An 18,927-nucleotide genomic window follows, 5' to 3' on the forward strand; every position below is an offset into this window, starting at 1 on the left:
ACAGATGCACGGTTCAAACTACCAACCCGTCCTGATTGAAACATTCATAACGGACTCACTGAAAAGCAATAAGAATACGACTTAAACATGAGAAGAAAGGTCTTTCCTCCTCACTGTTCTTCTTACTCTGTTAAATCAGGAACAGGTAACAAAAACACAATCATAAAAAAGCAGTATGTCCTCATTAAAACTGAGTAGAAGACAGATGTTCAAAATTGACAAACATTTCAATATTGTCAAATTCTGTAAGCATTGCATGTTTCTGGCTTTTGTTATTTAGGAGATGCGTCAGAATGAATGATATTGATGAATAATAAATGTTTGAAATGCTATCAAGCCCTCCGGAGAAGATGGGGCGGAGACCTCTCTGACGGAGAGGGATAAGCATTCTTGTTGTTTGGGTTTTAGGAATTTATTTGTTGCTTTGGCAATGAGGGCCATGGGTTTATGTAACATATTTTTTAATGCATAATTATACATTAGTAACCGTGGAAAAAAAATCCTTTGCTGAGGCACACTAGGTCTGTTGGATGAGAGCAAAGTATAAAAGACTAAAACCTGTAGAGCTTTGCTGAGTACTACTTTCAAAAATTGTTTTCCCGCGGAGCCGTGCGCGCATGTAACAACGTCAGTGTAAGAAAGGTCACCTTTAACTCTAAGCTGGTGTTTTTATTGTCAATCTTGTCAGTGTTAAATCAACACTCAACAAAGTGTTAACAAATGGGTTATAATGCAATGTAAGTTGCTTTGGATAAACGCGTCAGCTAAATAACATGTAATAATGACTCCAGCTCTGTTGTACAATTGACTCTGTAAGAGTTGAATCACCTTTTTGCAGTGTGATTTCAACTCTGCAACTCTTCAAGGCCTCCACCATCATCCCTGTTCCCAAGAAGCCCAGGATCACAGGAATGAATGACTACACAGCAAAATCCTAGAGTTCATTTTACAGTGTCAGGTAAAAGTGTTGAAGTGCAGAGTTGAAATCACACTGCAACACTTTTGCCTGACATGCGGAAAATTAACTCTAGGATTTTGCTGTGAAGGAGATGGACATCTAACTGTAGAAATTTGCATTGACCTAAGCCAATAGGTGGCGCTATACTTTTTCGAAAATCACTGCATGGCAATACTTATAGGCCTAAACAAGCATCATGAATAAACATTTCTAGCCAGAAATATCAATGTTCCTTGGAGTTATAACATTTTACATTTTGAAGAAAATTGTCCAAACTGGACGTCAGATCACGCCCAGGTAGTTTTATGAAAACTCTTGATTTTAATAACTTTTGAACCCATGGTTGTCAGGATCAACTTGCCTGATTTTGAATCGAATACTTCCTTGAAATACAATAGGTTCCTCTACGACTAGTCGTAGCGAGGACCCTAATAATTGAAAAAAATTGTGCTGTAAAATACTACTTAAAACGTGTCAGTACATCGCCACTCGCACCAGAGGGAAGCATGGCATCTACCTGCCGAATGACTCGACTTGTCCAAAGCGAAGAAGAATGACTGAGAGCTTCCGGTAGCGCTAGCGTTAGCTCGGCTGGGTTAGCAATATCAGTGTATTTACAAGTCTAGCCGGTTTTCTAACAATTGCCATGAATTAATTAAGACCATACATTAAGACACCCCGCTTCGTTAGGCGCCTCGGTAAGTTTAAAACATCTACCCGATACGTTTTGAATTGCCCCTCTGTTGTTATTGTTTCACGATGTGATTTCAGCTGACGTCAATTAGTCAACTTAGCGTGAATGGTTAAACTGCTGGTTTATTTAACGTTAACTAGCGTCAGCTAGCTACCGGCTACGTTAGCTCGGTTAACTGTTAGCGTTAAGTCACTCGCATTGCTGTTATTTGAAAAATGTCCAATTAAGTTAATGTTAGCTCATCAATTTATTAAATGTTTGCCTTACTCGTATGTTCAATCATGCTTCCTCGCTGTCGTTGGCAGAAAGAATAGTTTACAAATAAGCTAACGTTAACGGGCCGTTTACAGCAAAGACGTTGGAATCAACAGCTCTTTATTGGACATGATAACATTAACGTTAGCTAACATACAGCCTTACTGCGATTTGAAGGGGGACACACACACGGTTTCTTTTAACGATAACGACACCTTTTTTCGTCCTAGGGTAACGTTACACTGTACTTGTACATGGTGTACGGAATCTGTCATTGATCAGAAGACCCGTCTTTTAGCCATGTATGCCTCAGGCAAATACAGTTCCCGGGGCCCTGCTCTTATCCCGCGGATGAAAACCAAGCACCGCATATATTACATCACACTCTTCTCCGTGGTGCTGCTTGGACTCATCGCCACCGGGATGTTTCAGTTCTGGCCCCACTCCATCGAGTCGGCCGCTGACTGGACCATTGATAAACGCAGTGTTCACGACGCACCTCTGGTGCGCCTATCGGTCTCCAGCCTGATTCCGGAGAGGGGGGACCTCAGCTGTCGCATGCACACCTGTTTTGACGTATACAGATGTGGCTACAATCCTAAAAACAGAATCAAGGTAACTGTTCTTCAAAACAACCCTCACGTGAGGTTACACCAAGTAGGCGTGTCACTGCACTTTTTAGAAGTCTTCCTTGTTGAAATGAAACCCCATTGTTGAATTGGTTGCTTTTGTAGGTGTACATCTACCCTCTGCAGAAGTTTGTGGATGAATTGGGGGTTCCCATCAGCAGCACTGGACTGTCTCGAGAGTACAATGACCTGCTGAGCGCCATCTCCGATAGTGACTTTTACACTGATGACGTTACCAGGGCTTGTCTTTTCATCCCATCCATTGATGTCCTCAACCAGAACTCCCTGCGTATCAGGGAGACTGCCCAGGCTCTGGCAATGTTACCCAGGTAAATGTGTGTGTTTGAATTTCACTGTGCAGTAGGCAGTAAGTTTCTCACTTTTTCTACTTCATCTCTAAATACCTCAATATCTTTGTTGCTGTCATTGGTTTTTCATTTCAAAATGTAGCTTTAAAATCCCATTAGGATGTGTATATGGTCACTTAATGTATATAAAGGGAGATCGAACATTTTTTAAATGCTAGAGAAAGATCACAAAAAACCCAAATAAGGTTTCTCTTTTCTGGCCAACCTTCAAATCTTGTCTAAGAAAAGTTAAATTAAATGGTGAGAGCCAGTAATTTACAAAAAATACAAGTTACTGTTTGATAGTTGCCTAAGTTTTCTTTTTTTTAAATAAAATATTCTCTTAATAAATGCTTCCTCATGCATTTAACGTGTATATGCTTTGGTAGATGGGACAAAGGGATGAATCACCTACTTTTTAACATGTTGCCCGGAGGCCCCCCGGACTACAATACTGCTTTGGATGTGCCCAGAGACAGGTACCTGCTGTACATTTTAAGAGCCATCATACTATTGTAGAATGTGTTCACTATAAGCTAGATGGAAATTAATGGGAATATGTTTAACGAAAGACGTATTTTATGATTATTTGTCTCATATTTAGGTTAGGTTTGGTGGATACATTTCAATAACCCCAAAAGTGTTGTGTGTGTGTGTTGCAGTCATTTGCGTTAAGAATGATCTGTATGTATTTGCCAGCCAAGAGCTCTCCTCTAGGTGATGGTTAAGGATGGAAAAGGTTAGATTTTTGAAAGATTCTTAAGGCAATGAACACTTGTCTTGGCACTAAGGAATTTCCATGCTTCATTCAGCTGGAGTCAATTTGTATGGAGCATTATCAGAAGCAGGTGTGTTACTAACAGTGTGTTTCCACTTTGTATAAACCTTACTTGAGAATAGAACACAATCGAAACTACATTCCATCCCAAATAGACTGCATTGTGTAAATTAACCTGGGGCATTAGCCCTATCTGATGTTACTTCATGTCCCACATTAGCGTTGTTGGTAGAAAACCTTATCATTAAAAGCAAATTATTGAATGAATGCACAAGTTTCTGTTTCAAATGCTGTTCATGCAGGTAATGTTTTTGAAGTCCCTTATGTGTTGAAACATTGTTACAGTCCTGGGCCGTTCATTTCAGAGTGCTGCTGGCTGGAGGTGGTTTCTCTACATGGACATACAGACAAGGTTATGATGTCAGCATTCCAGTTTACAGCCCCCTCTCTGCAGATGTTGAGCTACCTCAGCGACAACCGGGGTGAGCATCTCTCCCATATTGACATATAATGTTATTATCTTGTTTGTGTTGGCACATCATAACTGACTCTCAGTCGCTCTGCTTAAGGTGCCCCTCAAACTGTTCTATACAGGAAGTGTTCTTATGGACATACAGATGTTATATTTAGAATAGATGTCTAAATAAGATCAAGTTATTGTGGTTCTCAGCACTTTTTTTAGGTAGTCTTGGTCGAGGAGTCATTTAAAGTCAACAATCCAAACTTCTATAACCAGCTGCATATCTACTGTCTTCATTCTCTTAGGCCACGGCGCTACTTCATTCTATCTTCTCAAACCGCTATCCACCGAGAGTACCGCGCTGAACTGGAGCGCTTAAAGGAAGAAAATGGAGAAGCACTTCTCCTCCTGGACAAGTGTAGCAACCTCTCTCAGGGGGCCGCCTCGGCACGAAAACGCTGCTTCAAGGGGCAGATGTACGACTACCCACAGATCCTGCAGGTAGGCCGCACCACTGCATTCAGTTAGTCGTACAGTGTCAAATTACCATTGATACACTACTTTGCGAAATTTGATAACAAGTATAAAAAGACAGCCACCAACTACCAGTGCTTGTTACAGCTGGAATGGTTTGTGTACAGATGTTTGAGCAGTCTTTTTACCAGGTGGCTGTTTTATAACACTGTGTACTACGGTTCCACATTTTCCTCAGGATTAAATACTTTTTCGAAGATGGAAATTCCAACCTTGGAACTCAAACTAATGCACTTAAAGTTTCAGAAATGTTCTTCATTGTAAAATACATCTCAAGCTGTGCAAGCTATTTCAAAAGAGCCTTGTTTTATATTGTAGGTACAATGCCAATATCACATCTCCCATTGAGAAGTTACTCTTAATATGTCTCCACAGGAGTCTTCGTTCTGTGTGGTTTTGCGGGGGGCACGTTTGGGACAGGCTGCCCTCAGTGATGTGCTGCAAGCGGGCTGTGTTCCCGTCATCCTGGCTGACTCTTACATCCTGCCATTCTCTGAAGTACTCGACTGGAAAAGGTAAGTCACCAATCCGTCAAATGGACTTGACAATCTGCTGTTTTTGGATGGTTTTTGAATGTTTCGGTTTCTGCACAGGGCTTCGGTGGTTATTCCAGAGGAGAAGCTATCAGAGATGTACACCATCTTAAAGAGCATTACTCACAGACAAGTTGAAGAGATGCAAAGACAGGTAATGTAGAGAAGAGAAAATGTCTCATGGCAAAACATGTTTTAAGGGCCTTACAATATGTTTTCTTTGAAGGTTAGAGGTGCGGCCATGCATGGCAAGAGTGAGATATAAGTGTACACGGCAAGTCGCTTGAAGCCAAAACTAATGTCATGTAATGTGCAGTAGAACGAAATGTAGACACAAGCTTTACATTTGATAAGTTAGACGTTCCTCCTTTTGCCCGGCCTAGATTTTATAAAGCTTTCACAGATCTCCACTGTTGATTTTAGGCCGAGTGAAATGCAGCGAGGACGGCTCACATTCTCGTTCCATTTGGTATCTGCATTGAGCCACAATAAACAAAAGTTGGAGCTACTTTGAAAAACTCAGTTGAGCTGCTCCTCATTCCCTTTTGTCAATTCAAGTCCATTTACTAATTATAATGGCCAAACAGACATTTTGGGCCCAAGGCTCATAGACGAGCTTGGGGTCGGGTTACACCAAACAAGCTCACTATCTAACTCGGTAGGTCTGATGTTGTCATTCAATACTTCTGCGGCTGCTTTCATGGTCTGCAGATGGATTGATTTCATTTCTCACCAAAAGTAATTTTTACTATTTTTGTGAAACTAATGGTGTACCACAAAATGGGATTTTTTACTGGTGTTGGTCAAAGGCCACATTCTAAAACCACACATTTGTATCTACGCTTAACAGCACTTGAGGATTGTTTCCTGCATACTGCTTGATTTAACACTTCACAACAGACTACAGCACACACTGCAGGAAGAGAAATATTATTTTATGTATTTGGGCTTTTGGTACAGTTAATCTTAGTGACCATTCACCGTCTTTTGTAATTTCCACCTTCCCTATTGGATCGGTTAATTTGAATTTTTAGTCAAAGAGAGAATACACAACTCTTAGGCTCTACATAACATTAGAAATTCAGTGTTATGTAGAGCCTAATTTCTTAAAGTACTTATTCTAGAAGATGTTAGACAGAGATTTATGTTGTTAAGCTGATGTATTTCACTAGTTTTACCAACAGAGGGCTCAAGAACCTTTGCTTTCACAATGTGTCTGCTTATGTTCCCCTGGTCATCTGACTTGTGTGATTTACAAGAGTATAACTAGGAAAACACAGTGCTTAACAGAAAACCTGCATTTTTCTTTAGTATGATTTTATGCTTTCTTGTGAAAGACAATTAATTGTGCCGTTTTAGTTGATTCCACCGGAATAGGGCAAGCTGAGATAAGCCACAGATGACCTTGAACCAGTCGTGGGCAAAATGTGAGATGATGTAACGGCATCCATTTAGGTCATATTATAAAAGGCATCATACTAAACAGCTGTGAGATGTTGACTGCTCATTTGAGCGGATTAATCTCCTCTCTCTGACAGTAGATCCTGTATGCTATTCTTCAGCAGTTTTTTTTTCTTTACACAATCCCCTCAGACAGAACGGAACTGATGACAGGTGTCAGTTGCCAGTTGCTTTTTGATCAGTCAAAAATGTTTCTTTATTTAGTTGCAGATTTGATACAACCTCCACCTGATCTCATTTTTTCTCATGGTCACAAATGCAGGGATTGCTAGAACTACATTGTCCAGTGAAATAGATCTAAAGTGTAAACAGTCCCATGGGGCCTCCACTTTGTTACACTGCAGAATATATCTTCTTTGGTGGTTACAGCACCCGCCGGTATCTACTCGTGTTAATGCTGTTAGCTCTGTCAGCAATTTTGCCTTGTATTCTGACCGCTGTTAGCACTGTTAGCTCTGAGCTACCAGTTCAGGTTTTGCTGTATTAACAGCTATTTAGAGGCAATCTAGTACCCCCAATATTATAGATATTTTTTTTTTTTAGAACCATAATTTCTAATTTATTACTCGCCATTCAGAAAAGCCAATTTCGTAATGATAAATATTATACTATAAATAATACATATTGAGACAATAAAAACACCAGCAATTCTGTAAATTTTCTTTTACTGCAGGTAAAGGTCTATAATAATGCTTAAGTTATTTGTTAATATTTTAATATTAGTTATATTTTGTATAAACTATAATTTGTAACTAACTGTAAATTAAATTAATCAGGACATTTGCGCTAGGCTGTAGTATGTAAGTAGCAGAAGACTGAAGTGCTCAAGTAACTACCTAATAATTTAACTTTATTACTATTAGTTACACTTCAGTCTTCCAAGTAAATGTACTAAATTCCATCATGTTACTGGTCTAACTAGTAATACGACTGTATAACTCCAGCTGCTGAGCAGTCATTGTCCTTAGTTTATATTTTTCCCCTTCTAAAGACTGATTTACACCTGGGAGACAAAGTTATTATTGTTACCAGGTCTGTGTGTGTGTAGAAAGATGTTTTGATCACAGTAAATAAATCTTCATCAAACCAGTATTCCCAGTGAGCCACTCACGTGATTGATACATATTTAGTTTCACTGCTGTTTTCGATTATGTCAAAAAGACTAATGATTTCTTGGTTCTGTCCACAACTCACTGGTTGTCATGCACTTGACAACTTCCTCTGAGTTAGATAAAGTGATGCAGACTTCTTAATATAAACAGTTTTTGATCATCTCGATCTCTTTTATTCAAATGATTTCAAACAACAAAGAGAGCTTCGGCAGTACTTGCTGTACTAGGAGGAAATGAGAAAAGTTCAGCTTTAACCAAATGTTAGACATGCAGAATAGATTTGCTCCTGACTCTTTGCATTTTTATCAATATGTGCAATAGGTTTATAATTTCAATTTTAATTACACATCATTTCCTTTTTATTATTTGAATATATTTTAGTTAGTTTGTGAATGGAGTTGGTCAGAGTTTTTTATACGTCAGGAGAACAAAAAACAAGAACGTGTAGACTCTGGGTGCTGCAAATGGAAGATTGAGTTAAAGAGTTCTCTTCCTCTCTGGCAATGCTGTCTCTTCTTCCATTCTGATAAAAATTGCTGCAGGCTCCGGGAGAGGGTGGAAGGCTATGCCATGGCCCTTTGGGGCTGCACGGTTTGCTTTGTGTCGTCGTCCCCCTCCACCCCCGTCGGAAAAATAAACTTTAATCACTGGTTGATTTATGGGCCGTTGGGATTCTCCAGTGGGATTAGAAAGTCATTTTGGATTCTTCTTACCCTCTCCTTAAAAATAACTGCTGCTTTTGTGTTTTTGTACAACTACAGTTCTTATTCTAAGAGATGGGTGATGTAGGAAACGTTCACATGGTCATGTGCCACGAAGCATAGTCTTTGTTTAGGCTGCACATTTTACATACTTTTTTAAAACTTTGATAGGTGGAGAAATGAATCAAACTCAGTGCTTTACACACACACACACACACACACACACTTGAACATTCACATCCTCTCCTGCAGAAATGTGGGTCATTGAGGAGCTGGTGGGGTGGAGTTAGGTCAGTGTAACACTTGGCAGGAGACAGTGTTGTTTGAAGCGTCATTAACTCTTATAGGGCTCTCTTGCCTCTGAACTGTCCCTTGAAGTTTCTTGCTAGAATTGGAGTCTGGAGGACGCACAGTGGCTAGGCGCATGTGTCAGAGTCCGTAGCACTAAATTGATCAGTTTATGGAATCACCATATTCTGGTATAATGATGGAAAGATATACAGATATTGTTTTTCATCTTTGTAGTCTGAAATAACCGTGAACGTACCCATGATAGAGAGTGGACAGAGTTGAGTATTCTAGCGGCCAATGTGATCAAATTTAGACCCAAGTTCAGTTAGTATTAAAGTCTGCTTCTCACATCAGAGATCCATTGAAGGCTCAGCTGCACAGTCCAACGAGTTTGATAGGGCTTCGGTGGAAGAGGTGTTGAAGGTCAGGAGGCTGGACGGGGCCACAGAATGGCTCGCACTGGGGAAAAATTTGGATTTTTTACAGCTATGACTTCACATTGGTATCTTTTGACATGTAGGGACTGTACTCCAAGGCAATAAAGGGCTGACTGAAAAACACAACATATCACCCCTTTCATGGAATGGTACTTTATGTAGAACATAGGACTTTCCTAAAGAAGTGCTTTGACTTAACTGATACAAAAATGATACCTCTCAAGCGTTTGTAGTGGTTGTTCATCTGTAGACACCCTGCCCTCCGCCTGTATTTCCTTCTGTGCATCAACTAATAATAACATATACCAACTAGATGCTGGATCATCAGCTTGAATCCAAGAAGTAGCTGTGAAAATGATGGACACTGTTGAAATAATGCAATTGTATCCAGTCGGAATGCCAAGTGAACAAAGTTATTTCCGAAATGAAAGCAAGTCGGCTTCTCGGTTGAGCCAACCCCTGACCTCTGTCTTTACATGTTGCTCCTTTTATTCTGCACATTTTGATCTTTATTTATGTTTTATTCGTCCATAGGCACACTGGTTCTGGGAGGCCTACTTCAGCTCCATGAAGGCTATTGGCTTGACAACGCTCCAGATAATCAATGACCGCATCTATCCCTATGCTGCCCGGACTTATGAGCAGTGGAACAATCCACCCGTGGTGGTATGTATCTATGAGGACATAATGTTCTTGTGCTTTTTGCAATAACCCTATTGAGCAAAAATGTTATATCCTAACCTTCTATTGTTGTCTTTCGGGTGTCTCTGATATTTAGTTATATCTCCTCCTACATACCGCAATATACTGTGAACCTTACGACACTGAGCCACTCTGTTGACTTGCGTCTTTCTAAATTGTCACAGTTTGGTAGTACACGCTGCGAGAGCTCTGAGGCAGCCAGTTTGTCAGCAGTTCTGTTCCAGGAGGATGCCTCCGTTGTGGTGAAAAATAAGTTCCTGTATGACTGAGTCATGTGTTTGTATGCACTATAGAAGAATGGTGCGAGCGTGTGTGTGCGAGTGTGTTGCATCCCTGTGGTCTGTGGCTGCAGACAGCTTGGCTGGGCGGCCATCTCTCAGGAGTTGTTAATCAGTGCGGTCTGATCTAGAGTCTCCTCCATCCCCAGTCGGTGGGGTAGAGGCGTGTCCAGGCTGTGTGGATGCATAGTAGTGTCTTTGCCTCTGTCAAATGTCTTCGAGTATCCCAGCATAGGTAGATCCACTAAAATGCTCAAGTTAGAGAAGCTTGTCATTCAGCAGTGATAGGCTTCACTATAGGCACAGAGCAATTATTTTGTTTGTTGATTGGTTAATCAGCAGTTACACCTGAATTTGCCCACACGGGTCAAAATGTTTCTGTAGGGCTGGTTGAATCCATCAGTGTCACTCCGGTGTCGAGGTTTGTTCAGGGCCGTAGGAGGTTATTTGTGTCCGGGTACAGAGTTTGGCCATTAAGAGAGGAAGTGTTTTCTCAATGGATTCAGTGAATGGTTGGTGAGACGAACTTGTGCACTGAATAAATCAGGGAGGCATTTCTCCCCCTCTCCTGCAGTTTGGCTGGTAATTGAAAGCACATTTCCCAGGATGGCCGGTGCCTTTGGATGGGTGGGGGGTTCAGAATAAACGAAAGGCTGCTTTTTGTTTTGGACTTGTAGGAAATGGGGAATACTTGTTAGGTTTCTGCACTACGTGCATTTGGGCATTTCAGAGTTGATGTTGGTGAGTGACATCTTGGCATGTTAAAATCTAATTGAATCACTATCTTGTGTTACTATATTGTAGGAGTCAGTGGTGGGCCGTCAGGGCGACTTACGCTTTCTCAGTTGCCCTCAATGCTCTTTTGCTCTTGTCATTGTTTACATTGATTTGACTGTATGCATGCGTTGTTCATTCATTACTTAACATTCAATCATGTGCATATTCATGGTTCTGCATTTAGTGTATGTGTAGGTGTTGCTCTTCATGTAACATTTCATTTCACTTTAAATGTTAGTGTTTATGTGATTATGAGGTGTTTACGCGCAACAAATAATAACCAGTAACTGTAATCATAATGAGGATATTAGGTCATTCAGCTGTAAGAAGGCCCAAGTAGAAAATGCACAGCCCGCCACTGGGCTGAATGGATAGAGCAAGATAATAAAAAAACGCATCACTCTCCTAATACCAGTGAAGATGATACTAAGTCTTGGGTTTCAACTTTGTTTCCATAGTTCAGCAACCAATCAAAAGATCAGATTTAATCTACCAGTATTGTGCCCCTGCATCTATGTACACAATAGTATTTACAGGGGATGTGGTAAAGTTAAATGTAAACGCGTAGGTGTTTCAGTGGGAGAGATAGGAAAAACAGATGCATTTTGAATACTTTGTAGAGTTTTTATTATTTCTCACCCATAATCCATATAGCCGTAAAATAACAAAGAAACACTGAAGCAGTTCAAATAAGCAAATATAATTTATTTTTGGTATCAGTTTCAAGTGTATTAGAACACATTTACTCCTTCAGATCTGTTTCTAACATAATGAGCTGTGGCCTTCTTTTCATCTAATTTGTTCAGCTTGACAAATGACTTAAGTGGTCTCTAACCTATTTATTCTGTTTAAATGCCTCTGTGCTGGGTATAAGTGTTAGTTTAATTATTTCCCCCTCTGCTTGTTTGACAACGTGCGAATGACCACAAGGAAGTTTCCACTTGCCAGTAAAGTGATTTTTTTTATTGCCGATGGAGTGCCTGATGTTGTCAAAAAGGGCAGCGGCTGTGTGTCTGTTGACAGACTGGTGTTGATGCAGTGGAAGGAGCCACATAATCATGGTGTGGCCCCCTTGGCCCAGTAGGGAAACTGGGTTTATATGCACTTCAAGAAGCCCACAGTCTTACTGTGTTGGGTATGCTCTCATTTCCAATCTCAGACTGCTCGTCACTGTGACCAGGGTGGAACATTTTGGAGCCTTTGATAAAGTTTATCAAGAGTGAACCCCCCCCTCTCCTATATTTGCTTTGTTTGAGTAACACAAATATTCAGTTTGTCTTTCAATTTCACTTGAGAAAACATTCTTTCTAAACAAAAACGTTAGCACATAGACAGCAATTGACAGTACAATTTTGAAGTTTATCAGAAAACTCACCTGTGGCGTCCTTACTTAGCATTCTGACCGAGAGTTTCTGGTAGACCCTGAGAGACATTATTAGAACAGTCATGTGCCAAAATCAAAACCGTAATCTGGAAATTACAGCATGTGACCTCACCATCCAGGAAAGCAATATCATAGTGTGTAAAATTATGGAAAACATGACAGACCGGGTTAACATAGTGGACGCAGGGCTAGCTCTACAGTAGCTTCCCACTGAAATATAAAATGGATGAAAAAAAAAAATGTTGCCTAAAGAGTGTTTGCTTTGTTTCCTGTCTTGTGCAGAAGTGGTCCAGTGTAAACAGCCCTCTGTTCTTGCCCCTCATCCCACCAAGAGCACCTGGGTTCACTGCAGTGGTTCTGACCTACGATCGCGTTGAGAGTCTTTTCCGGGTCATCACAGAAATCTCCAAGGTACCTAGTCTGGCTAAGCTGCTGGTGGTGTGGAATAACCAGAACAAAAGTCCTCCTGAGGGTGAGTGATACAAATTCTCTTCTAAACTAAAAGTTCATTAAGCTTTCTGAAAGATAGATGTGTTCACACTTCAGTTAAGATTTCTATCTTTCATGAATGTTTATCACTTGTGGTCCATCACACACGCGTCATAGTAAGCTCTTATTATTTGTTATTTATTACCCCTTTATGCTCAATTGATTTGCCTTACTATGACAATTAAATATAGAACAGTCATTCGTGCCTTACCCAATTGACTGCTTAACTCAGACGAAGACTGTTCTGGACCTGAAAATTAAGTCATTCCTGCTGCTGTAGAGAGTTGGAAAATGAAATGAAGTAATGAGACAACTTTGAAGTGCTCCCTCATGGCTTTGAGTTGCCTTTTCATTAGAGGCATCAGCGGCGCCTGGCTGGAGCTGCGTGACCTATTAGAATTAACTCAAGGCCATTGACGGGTCAGGCTCATGGGGCTCAGCCCAATATGAAGGCAGCGTTTCCCATTCACACCGTGCCTTGATCTGATGTGTTTTTCAGCCATCTATATTTCTATATAAAGAAAATGCTGAAAAGGTTTTTATTTTTATTTTACACAATTTAAAGTTACTGCCTTTTCGTTTTGAGTCTGAAGACAAGTGATCAACTCTCACAAAATGGATTTTTCTTTGTTGAAAAATGAATATGTAGGATCTACATTTTGGAATTCACGTAAAAGCCTGTAATACCCTCATTCCTGTTGTCTTTCTCAGAGTTGAGAATTAAAAAGAGGATGACTGCAGCATGGACAGAGTGAAATAATCAATCTGGGCGCTTTAACAGCAGTTTTACCAAATATAGCTTCTGACAGGAGACGTCAGATGCCGTTAGCCAGATGCGGTTAGCCCGACTTGAAGCGCTTCTTATAGGCTGCCAGTTCCCAGTTGCTCCATTAATGAGGGGACACATTCTGTGTGATCCGTCTGTCCCACAGTCCGTGCCATGGACGCGGCCCAAGACCTTTGAAATGCTCCCCTGAAAAAAGCACTTTGTTGATCTAGAAGAATCGCGGTGTGGTTAGATTTGCACACCCGTGAGGTTAGCTTAGCTGTGTGAGTCAATGAGTCATTGGAGATAATCTCCCACAGCACTGTTTTCCAATGCAGCAGGACAGACTTCAAATAATATTTAAATCATTTTTCTTTCTTTAGACACGGACAGTGGCCATATTTCTAATTGTTGTTTAAAAATGCTTTCTAGTCTGACATACTGAATGTATCTGTTCGCCTGCAACAAACAGTTGTTTTAATTAGTTGATCTTTTGCTTGGTTAATGAACCTTCAGATAAAAGAGTAACATTTCCATTAGTTACAAAGTTTTGTCCAATCAACTAGCCAAAATCCAAAGCTATTAATCTAACTGCCATATATGACAAAGATAACCAGATAACCTTTGCATTGACAAGCTTCAACCAGTAATGTTTGGCCAAATCACTTAGGTAGCAATCTCAAAGATATTTATTTAAAAAAACATTGTGCTTGTTTAAAGCTGAATCTTCTTTAATTACGTTTCTGTACCAAGAAAAAAACTAGTGCACATTCACTTGTTTTTCTTTCAATCTGGTATGGTGTTTAACTCGTCCCTCCAACTTATTCTCGGCATCCGGTCCTGCACCACCCGCCTCTCGGACGCCAGTATTCTAAGACCTGTATTATTAAAATGCTGTTAGCAGCAGTAAAGGGCCAGGACTGCAAAGCTACTTTAACTAACTGATCAACTAAATTGTTTCAGCTCTGTATCTTATGTGTATAAAACTATCAATGCGGTTGCCACTATTGTGTTGTTTTCCTCCTTACAGAGTCTCTTTGGCCGAAGATCGGTGTTCCTCTCAAAGTAGTCCGAACAAAAGAGAACAAGCTGAGTAACCGCTTCTTCCCCTACGACGAGATCGAGACAGAAGCTGTGCTAGCAATCGATGATGACATCATCATGCTGACATCTGATGAACTGCAGTTTGGCTACGAGGTGAGAAATGGGCCTCTTTACTAACAAACTCCAAAAATATGTATTAAAACTTGACCATTCTTTCCAGCTTTCCACTGATGGCACATATTGTAGGGACCCATTTCAAGTTGCGGTTTGAGTTTAAAGGGATTACTCATTCTGCTCTAGATGAGAATTTCACTGCCTTGTGAACATGTGTGATGTGTGAGAAATGATGACCGGTCTAGAACTGATGCTTTCCGTGTCCACATACCTGTCAGGCCCTACTTAGCCAGGCCTCCTCACCTGAATCCATTTAGAAGCCATTTGATGAAATTGTGCTTAGTTTAAGTGTAATTACATGGAATTGTAGGCAGGAGGGAAGCTGTCTGTCAGGCCAGAGAGTCTGAGGATCTGGCGGCTGGTGGAGATATTCAGCAATACATAAGCTACTTCGGTCAGTTCAAATGGTTTGGTTCAGACAAAATGTTCAGATATTTGTATACTTAAGATTACAATGTGGATTTATTAATGTGGATCTTTAAAACAACCCTTAATGTTTAGTGTAAGACATCAGTTATTGCTATAAGTTCCGGCCGTGTGACAATGGATGACATGGATCTGTTTTCTGTCCTGCTCCAGGTATGGAGGGAGTTCCCAGACAGGTTGGTGGGCTACCCAGGCCGGCTGCACCTTTGGGACCATGAAATGGGGAAGTGGAAGTATGAATCTGAGTGGACCAACGAAGTCTCCATGGTTCTAACTGGAGCCGCCTTCTACCACAAGGTGACAGGGGAAAAGCCGGAGATTTCGGCTGCTTGAACTATGCTTCTTCTGCACACCTTTCCCTTAGAGCTAAGGGAGTATGTTAGGATTTTGACTTATTAACGATACAGACACACACACAGAACCAACCTTGAAACGGAAGTTATCCATTACATCTGGGTAATTAATAGTTGAAAAAATGAAGTTGGCAGAAAGGGTTTAAGAAATTTCTTTAGACCTATTTGATAGGTTGGTGTAGTATTTCAGGGAGGAAGATTACAGTGATGGACGAGCAGAGTGTCATAGGTAGAGCAAGGTTATCTTACTCCTACTTAAAAGCTCTTACACCCACTTAATATCAAAGCAACTTCTAGTGCAGCGGTTCCTCCTACATACTATTAGGTCACCATGTCAAACAGCGTCTGTATTATTGTACCTAATGAGTCTGCAGTATGTCTATTAGTAACACCTAGAAATCATTTGTGGTTTTGAATCTGTTTCCATTTCAGTACTTCAACTATTTGTACACGTACAAAATGCCTGGAGACATCAAGAACTGGGTGGACGCTCACATGAACTGTGAAGATATTGCCATGAACTTCCTGGTGGCTAACATCACGGGCAAAGCGCCCATAAAGGTGCGTTCATATCTCTGACTCGCTGGTGTGCTTGAAGCTTGCAGGGGGAGGCTGAAGCCTGACAAAGCAGACCAGCTTCTCTGGGTTTGATCAGTTCTCACCCTTTGACTTCCCCCGCCTCCCCCCTCCCCATCGCACTGACTGTGCCCAGGTGCAGGGGCCCGAGCTAAAGCCCAGCCTTAACCTTCCCTTATCTGCGTGTCACTCACTGGAGCTCCCCCTCTGAGTATGTTATCCTACGCTCACCGGGGGGCTCACGCACACCCTGCCATCAAATCACACAAACTGCCCCCCCCCCCATCTCCCATTTATCAGGTTCCTTCAGAAAACACCCACCCGCTCCAACCACCCCCTTCTGTCTTCCTCTCTCGACGTCTCTCACTTTCCTCCACACATTCACGGGTTCAGAGCGCTGGGCGCAGACATGTGTTGGGGGTGTAAATGTGACAGAGGTTAGACCGAGGAGAGCCATACACCGTATATCTCCCCAACTCCACTGATGAGATAACTTTTTTTGTTGTTGTTGTTTTCCCCCGAAGCTGTGCGCAGCAAAGTGTTCTTGTAGGATGTCGTAGACTTATCACATCAAACTGGACGTTTTTACTAGCCTCTGTCTGGACTGCTCGGGTTTAACGAACAGTGGTAGTGAGCCAACGTTACTGGTGTTCTGCTTCTGTTTAGGTGACCCCCAGGAAGAAGTTCAAGTGCCCTGAGTGCACTGCCATCGATGGACTGTCCCTGGATCAGACGCACATGGTGGAGAGGTATGATGCTTTGCTTTGGAAATCGGGAATGAAATGAGCACAGGAGAATCTTTTTTTGTTTGTTTATTTGTCTCTATGTGTATACAAAGTTCTTGTTCCTCGGTTTCTCTCTATAACAAACATTACGTTGGCTTTTTCTTGTGCAGAGGTAGTTATTATAGCTGTGTGTCTTTGTTTTGTGTTCTTTTTTGGTTTTAAACATTTGACATGTAAAGATATATGGTTGGACTCAGTAGCACATGCAGACGGGGTATTCACTCTGGTGCTCTCTGCCCCGCTGCTGGGAGCGCCACACAGACAGATTCGCGACAGTTATAATGGTAGAGGAAACACAGAACACATAAGAACAATGAATGTATCCTCTACTTATGTATCGCATTTTATTGTTAACATACGGTACCAGACAAAAGTTTGAACACACTTTCTCCAGCGATTAATAGAAAGTAATATAGCCACATTTTTGACTTGTGTTGTATTTGAGGAATTGCAATAGCTGAAAGACAAAGGGTGAATACCTCATCCATCTCCATCAATTGCAAACACGACTAAATAAAAGTCTTTTAAGTAAATAACTTCTGTTTCGGTCCCCAGATCCGAGTGCATCAACAAGTTTGCGTCGGTTTTTGGTACGATGCCTCTGAAGGTGGTGGAACACCGTGCGGACCCTGTGCTCTATAAAGACGATTTTCCGGAGAAGCTCAAGAGTTTTCCCAACATCGGCAGCCTGTGACCAGCCTGTGACGTTTGTACCCCGACACACCCTCAACATTAGTCACCAACCTTCTTTCATATCAACACATCAATATTCAGACTAAAGTGGTACATGCACTTCTCACCTGTCTATTAAAGTGTCTTCCTCTTCTTTGATTTTTTAGCTATAATTTGGAAGTCAGAAGGAGGTCACAACAATATGGTAATGATTAGATGAGAATCTGAATGTGAAAGATGCTCTCAAACATTTAACAATATTCATGTACACACTGATGTTTCATGAACTGCTAATGCAGGGCCACCTTGAATTGGTGTTTGATGGACAGACTGACTGATTGGAGGCTGGTGGGTTCTCACTGTTACTTTTTTTGGAGATGGAAGCTTTGGGCTCCAAATGCTCTGGAATCAGTGTATATATTTGTATTTCGCAGAAGTGCTGTATAATAGTCATAATTTATGATGCTTCAATCAGAATTTTGTATTTCTTTTCAAAAGACGACAAGGACCTGGTTTAGCTGTCCTGTATACAAGTTAAAGAGGCCTAATTTACATGATATATATATGCTTAGATTCTACATATATAAATTATCAATCTATTGGTTGATTGAATGTGATAACAAACAGTATGCAAACCAAGATGATGTACAGTAAATGTTAGTGGCTGTTACCACAACTCAACATTTTAGAAAGATGATCTATGACTTTAAAGGTGCGATGTTAAGCTACTGCAACGTTTCGGGTTTTCATTTCATACTGCCTAAGCAAGCGTTTTGTTCTACATGCATAAAAGAAAAGCAATGGTGCTATTTAAACCTGCTGCTCTGCTGCTCATTTCATGAGCGGAGTTGTGTATGAACATCGCGTAAGCATGTGTGCTATTTGTTTGCCATACATTTAATGAAATCTATTGTATAAAACTAGACGGTTCCTAAATCCACACCTTTCCATTATTTCTGTGGTACGTGTGGGTAAATATTTTTGTCTTTATCCATAGTTGTCCTAAATCCAATCTTTAAGATGTTAACCCTCCCATGTTCCCAGTTTATTTGCCTTTTTTTATTATTTTCACTGGTCACTGAAATTGTTTTAAATTTTTGGACTGCTTTTATGTATCGAAGTGTACATGTTACTTTTTAATACAAAAGTAAAGATCACGCTGATATGTCTCACAAAATTTGTGTGTGTGTGTGCGCAAAGAATTAAGATATTTTCTTTCCTTTTCATGCCCCCCATCCCCTCGGAGCAGACCTTGCGTGACACGGACAATGCACCGTTCCACTCCAGGCCGTCACCTGTTGTTAATATACG

At 40.9% G+C, this 18,927-nt stretch overlaps 1 protein-coding gene across 1 annotated transcript; it reads left to right on the top strand.

Annotated features, from left to right (window-relative positions):
• The first annotated feature begins 1,444 nt into the window (after nt 1-1,444).
• Nucleotides 1,445-18,773, top strand: ext2 (exostosin glycosyltransferase 2). The gene is made up of 15 exons (XM_037489621.2): nt 1,445-1,656; nt 2,138-2,522; nt 2,642-2,865; nt 3,273-3,362; nt 4,027-4,143; nt 4,427-4,622; nt 5,031-5,170; nt 5,249-5,342; nt 9,725-9,856; nt 12,614-12,803; nt 14,617-14,783; nt 15,384-15,527; nt 16,016-16,144; nt 16,826-16,908; nt 17,500-18,773. Exons 2-15 carry the CDS (start codon nt 2,208-2,210, stop codon nt 17,636-17,638), a joined length of 2,160 nt encoding a protein of 719 aa, XP_037345518.1. The 5' UTR covers nt 1,445-1,656; nt 2,138-2,207; the 3' UTR covers nt 17,639-18,773.
• The last annotated feature ends 154 nt before the right edge of the window (nt 18,774-18,927 follow it).

The sequence above is a fragment of the Pungitius pungitius genome, chromosome 4 (assembly GCF_949316345.1).
Source record: "Pungitius pungitius chromosome 4, fPunPun2.1, whole genome shotgun sequence".
Classification (NCBI taxonomy): domain Eukaryota; kingdom Metazoa; phylum Chordata; class Actinopteri; order Perciformes; family Gasterosteidae; genus Pungitius; species Pungitius pungitius.

What these genes read in the sequence shown, in the direction of transcription:
- ext2 (XM_037489621.2), top strand. Translation starts at nt 2,208, where the DNA reads ATGTATGCCTCAGGCAAATACAGTTCCCGGGGCCCTGCTCTTATCCCG. An exon ending in GGAACAATCCACCCGTGGTG is followed by an intron (nt 9,857 to 12,613) that starts GTATGTATCTAT and finishes TGTCTTGTGCAG; the next exon opens with AAGTGGTCCAGTGTAAACAG. An exon ending in GAACAAAAGTCCTCCTGAGG is followed by an intron (nt 12,804 to 14,616) that starts GTGAGTGATACA and finishes TCCTCCTTACAG; the next exon opens with AGTCTCTTTGGCCGAAGATC.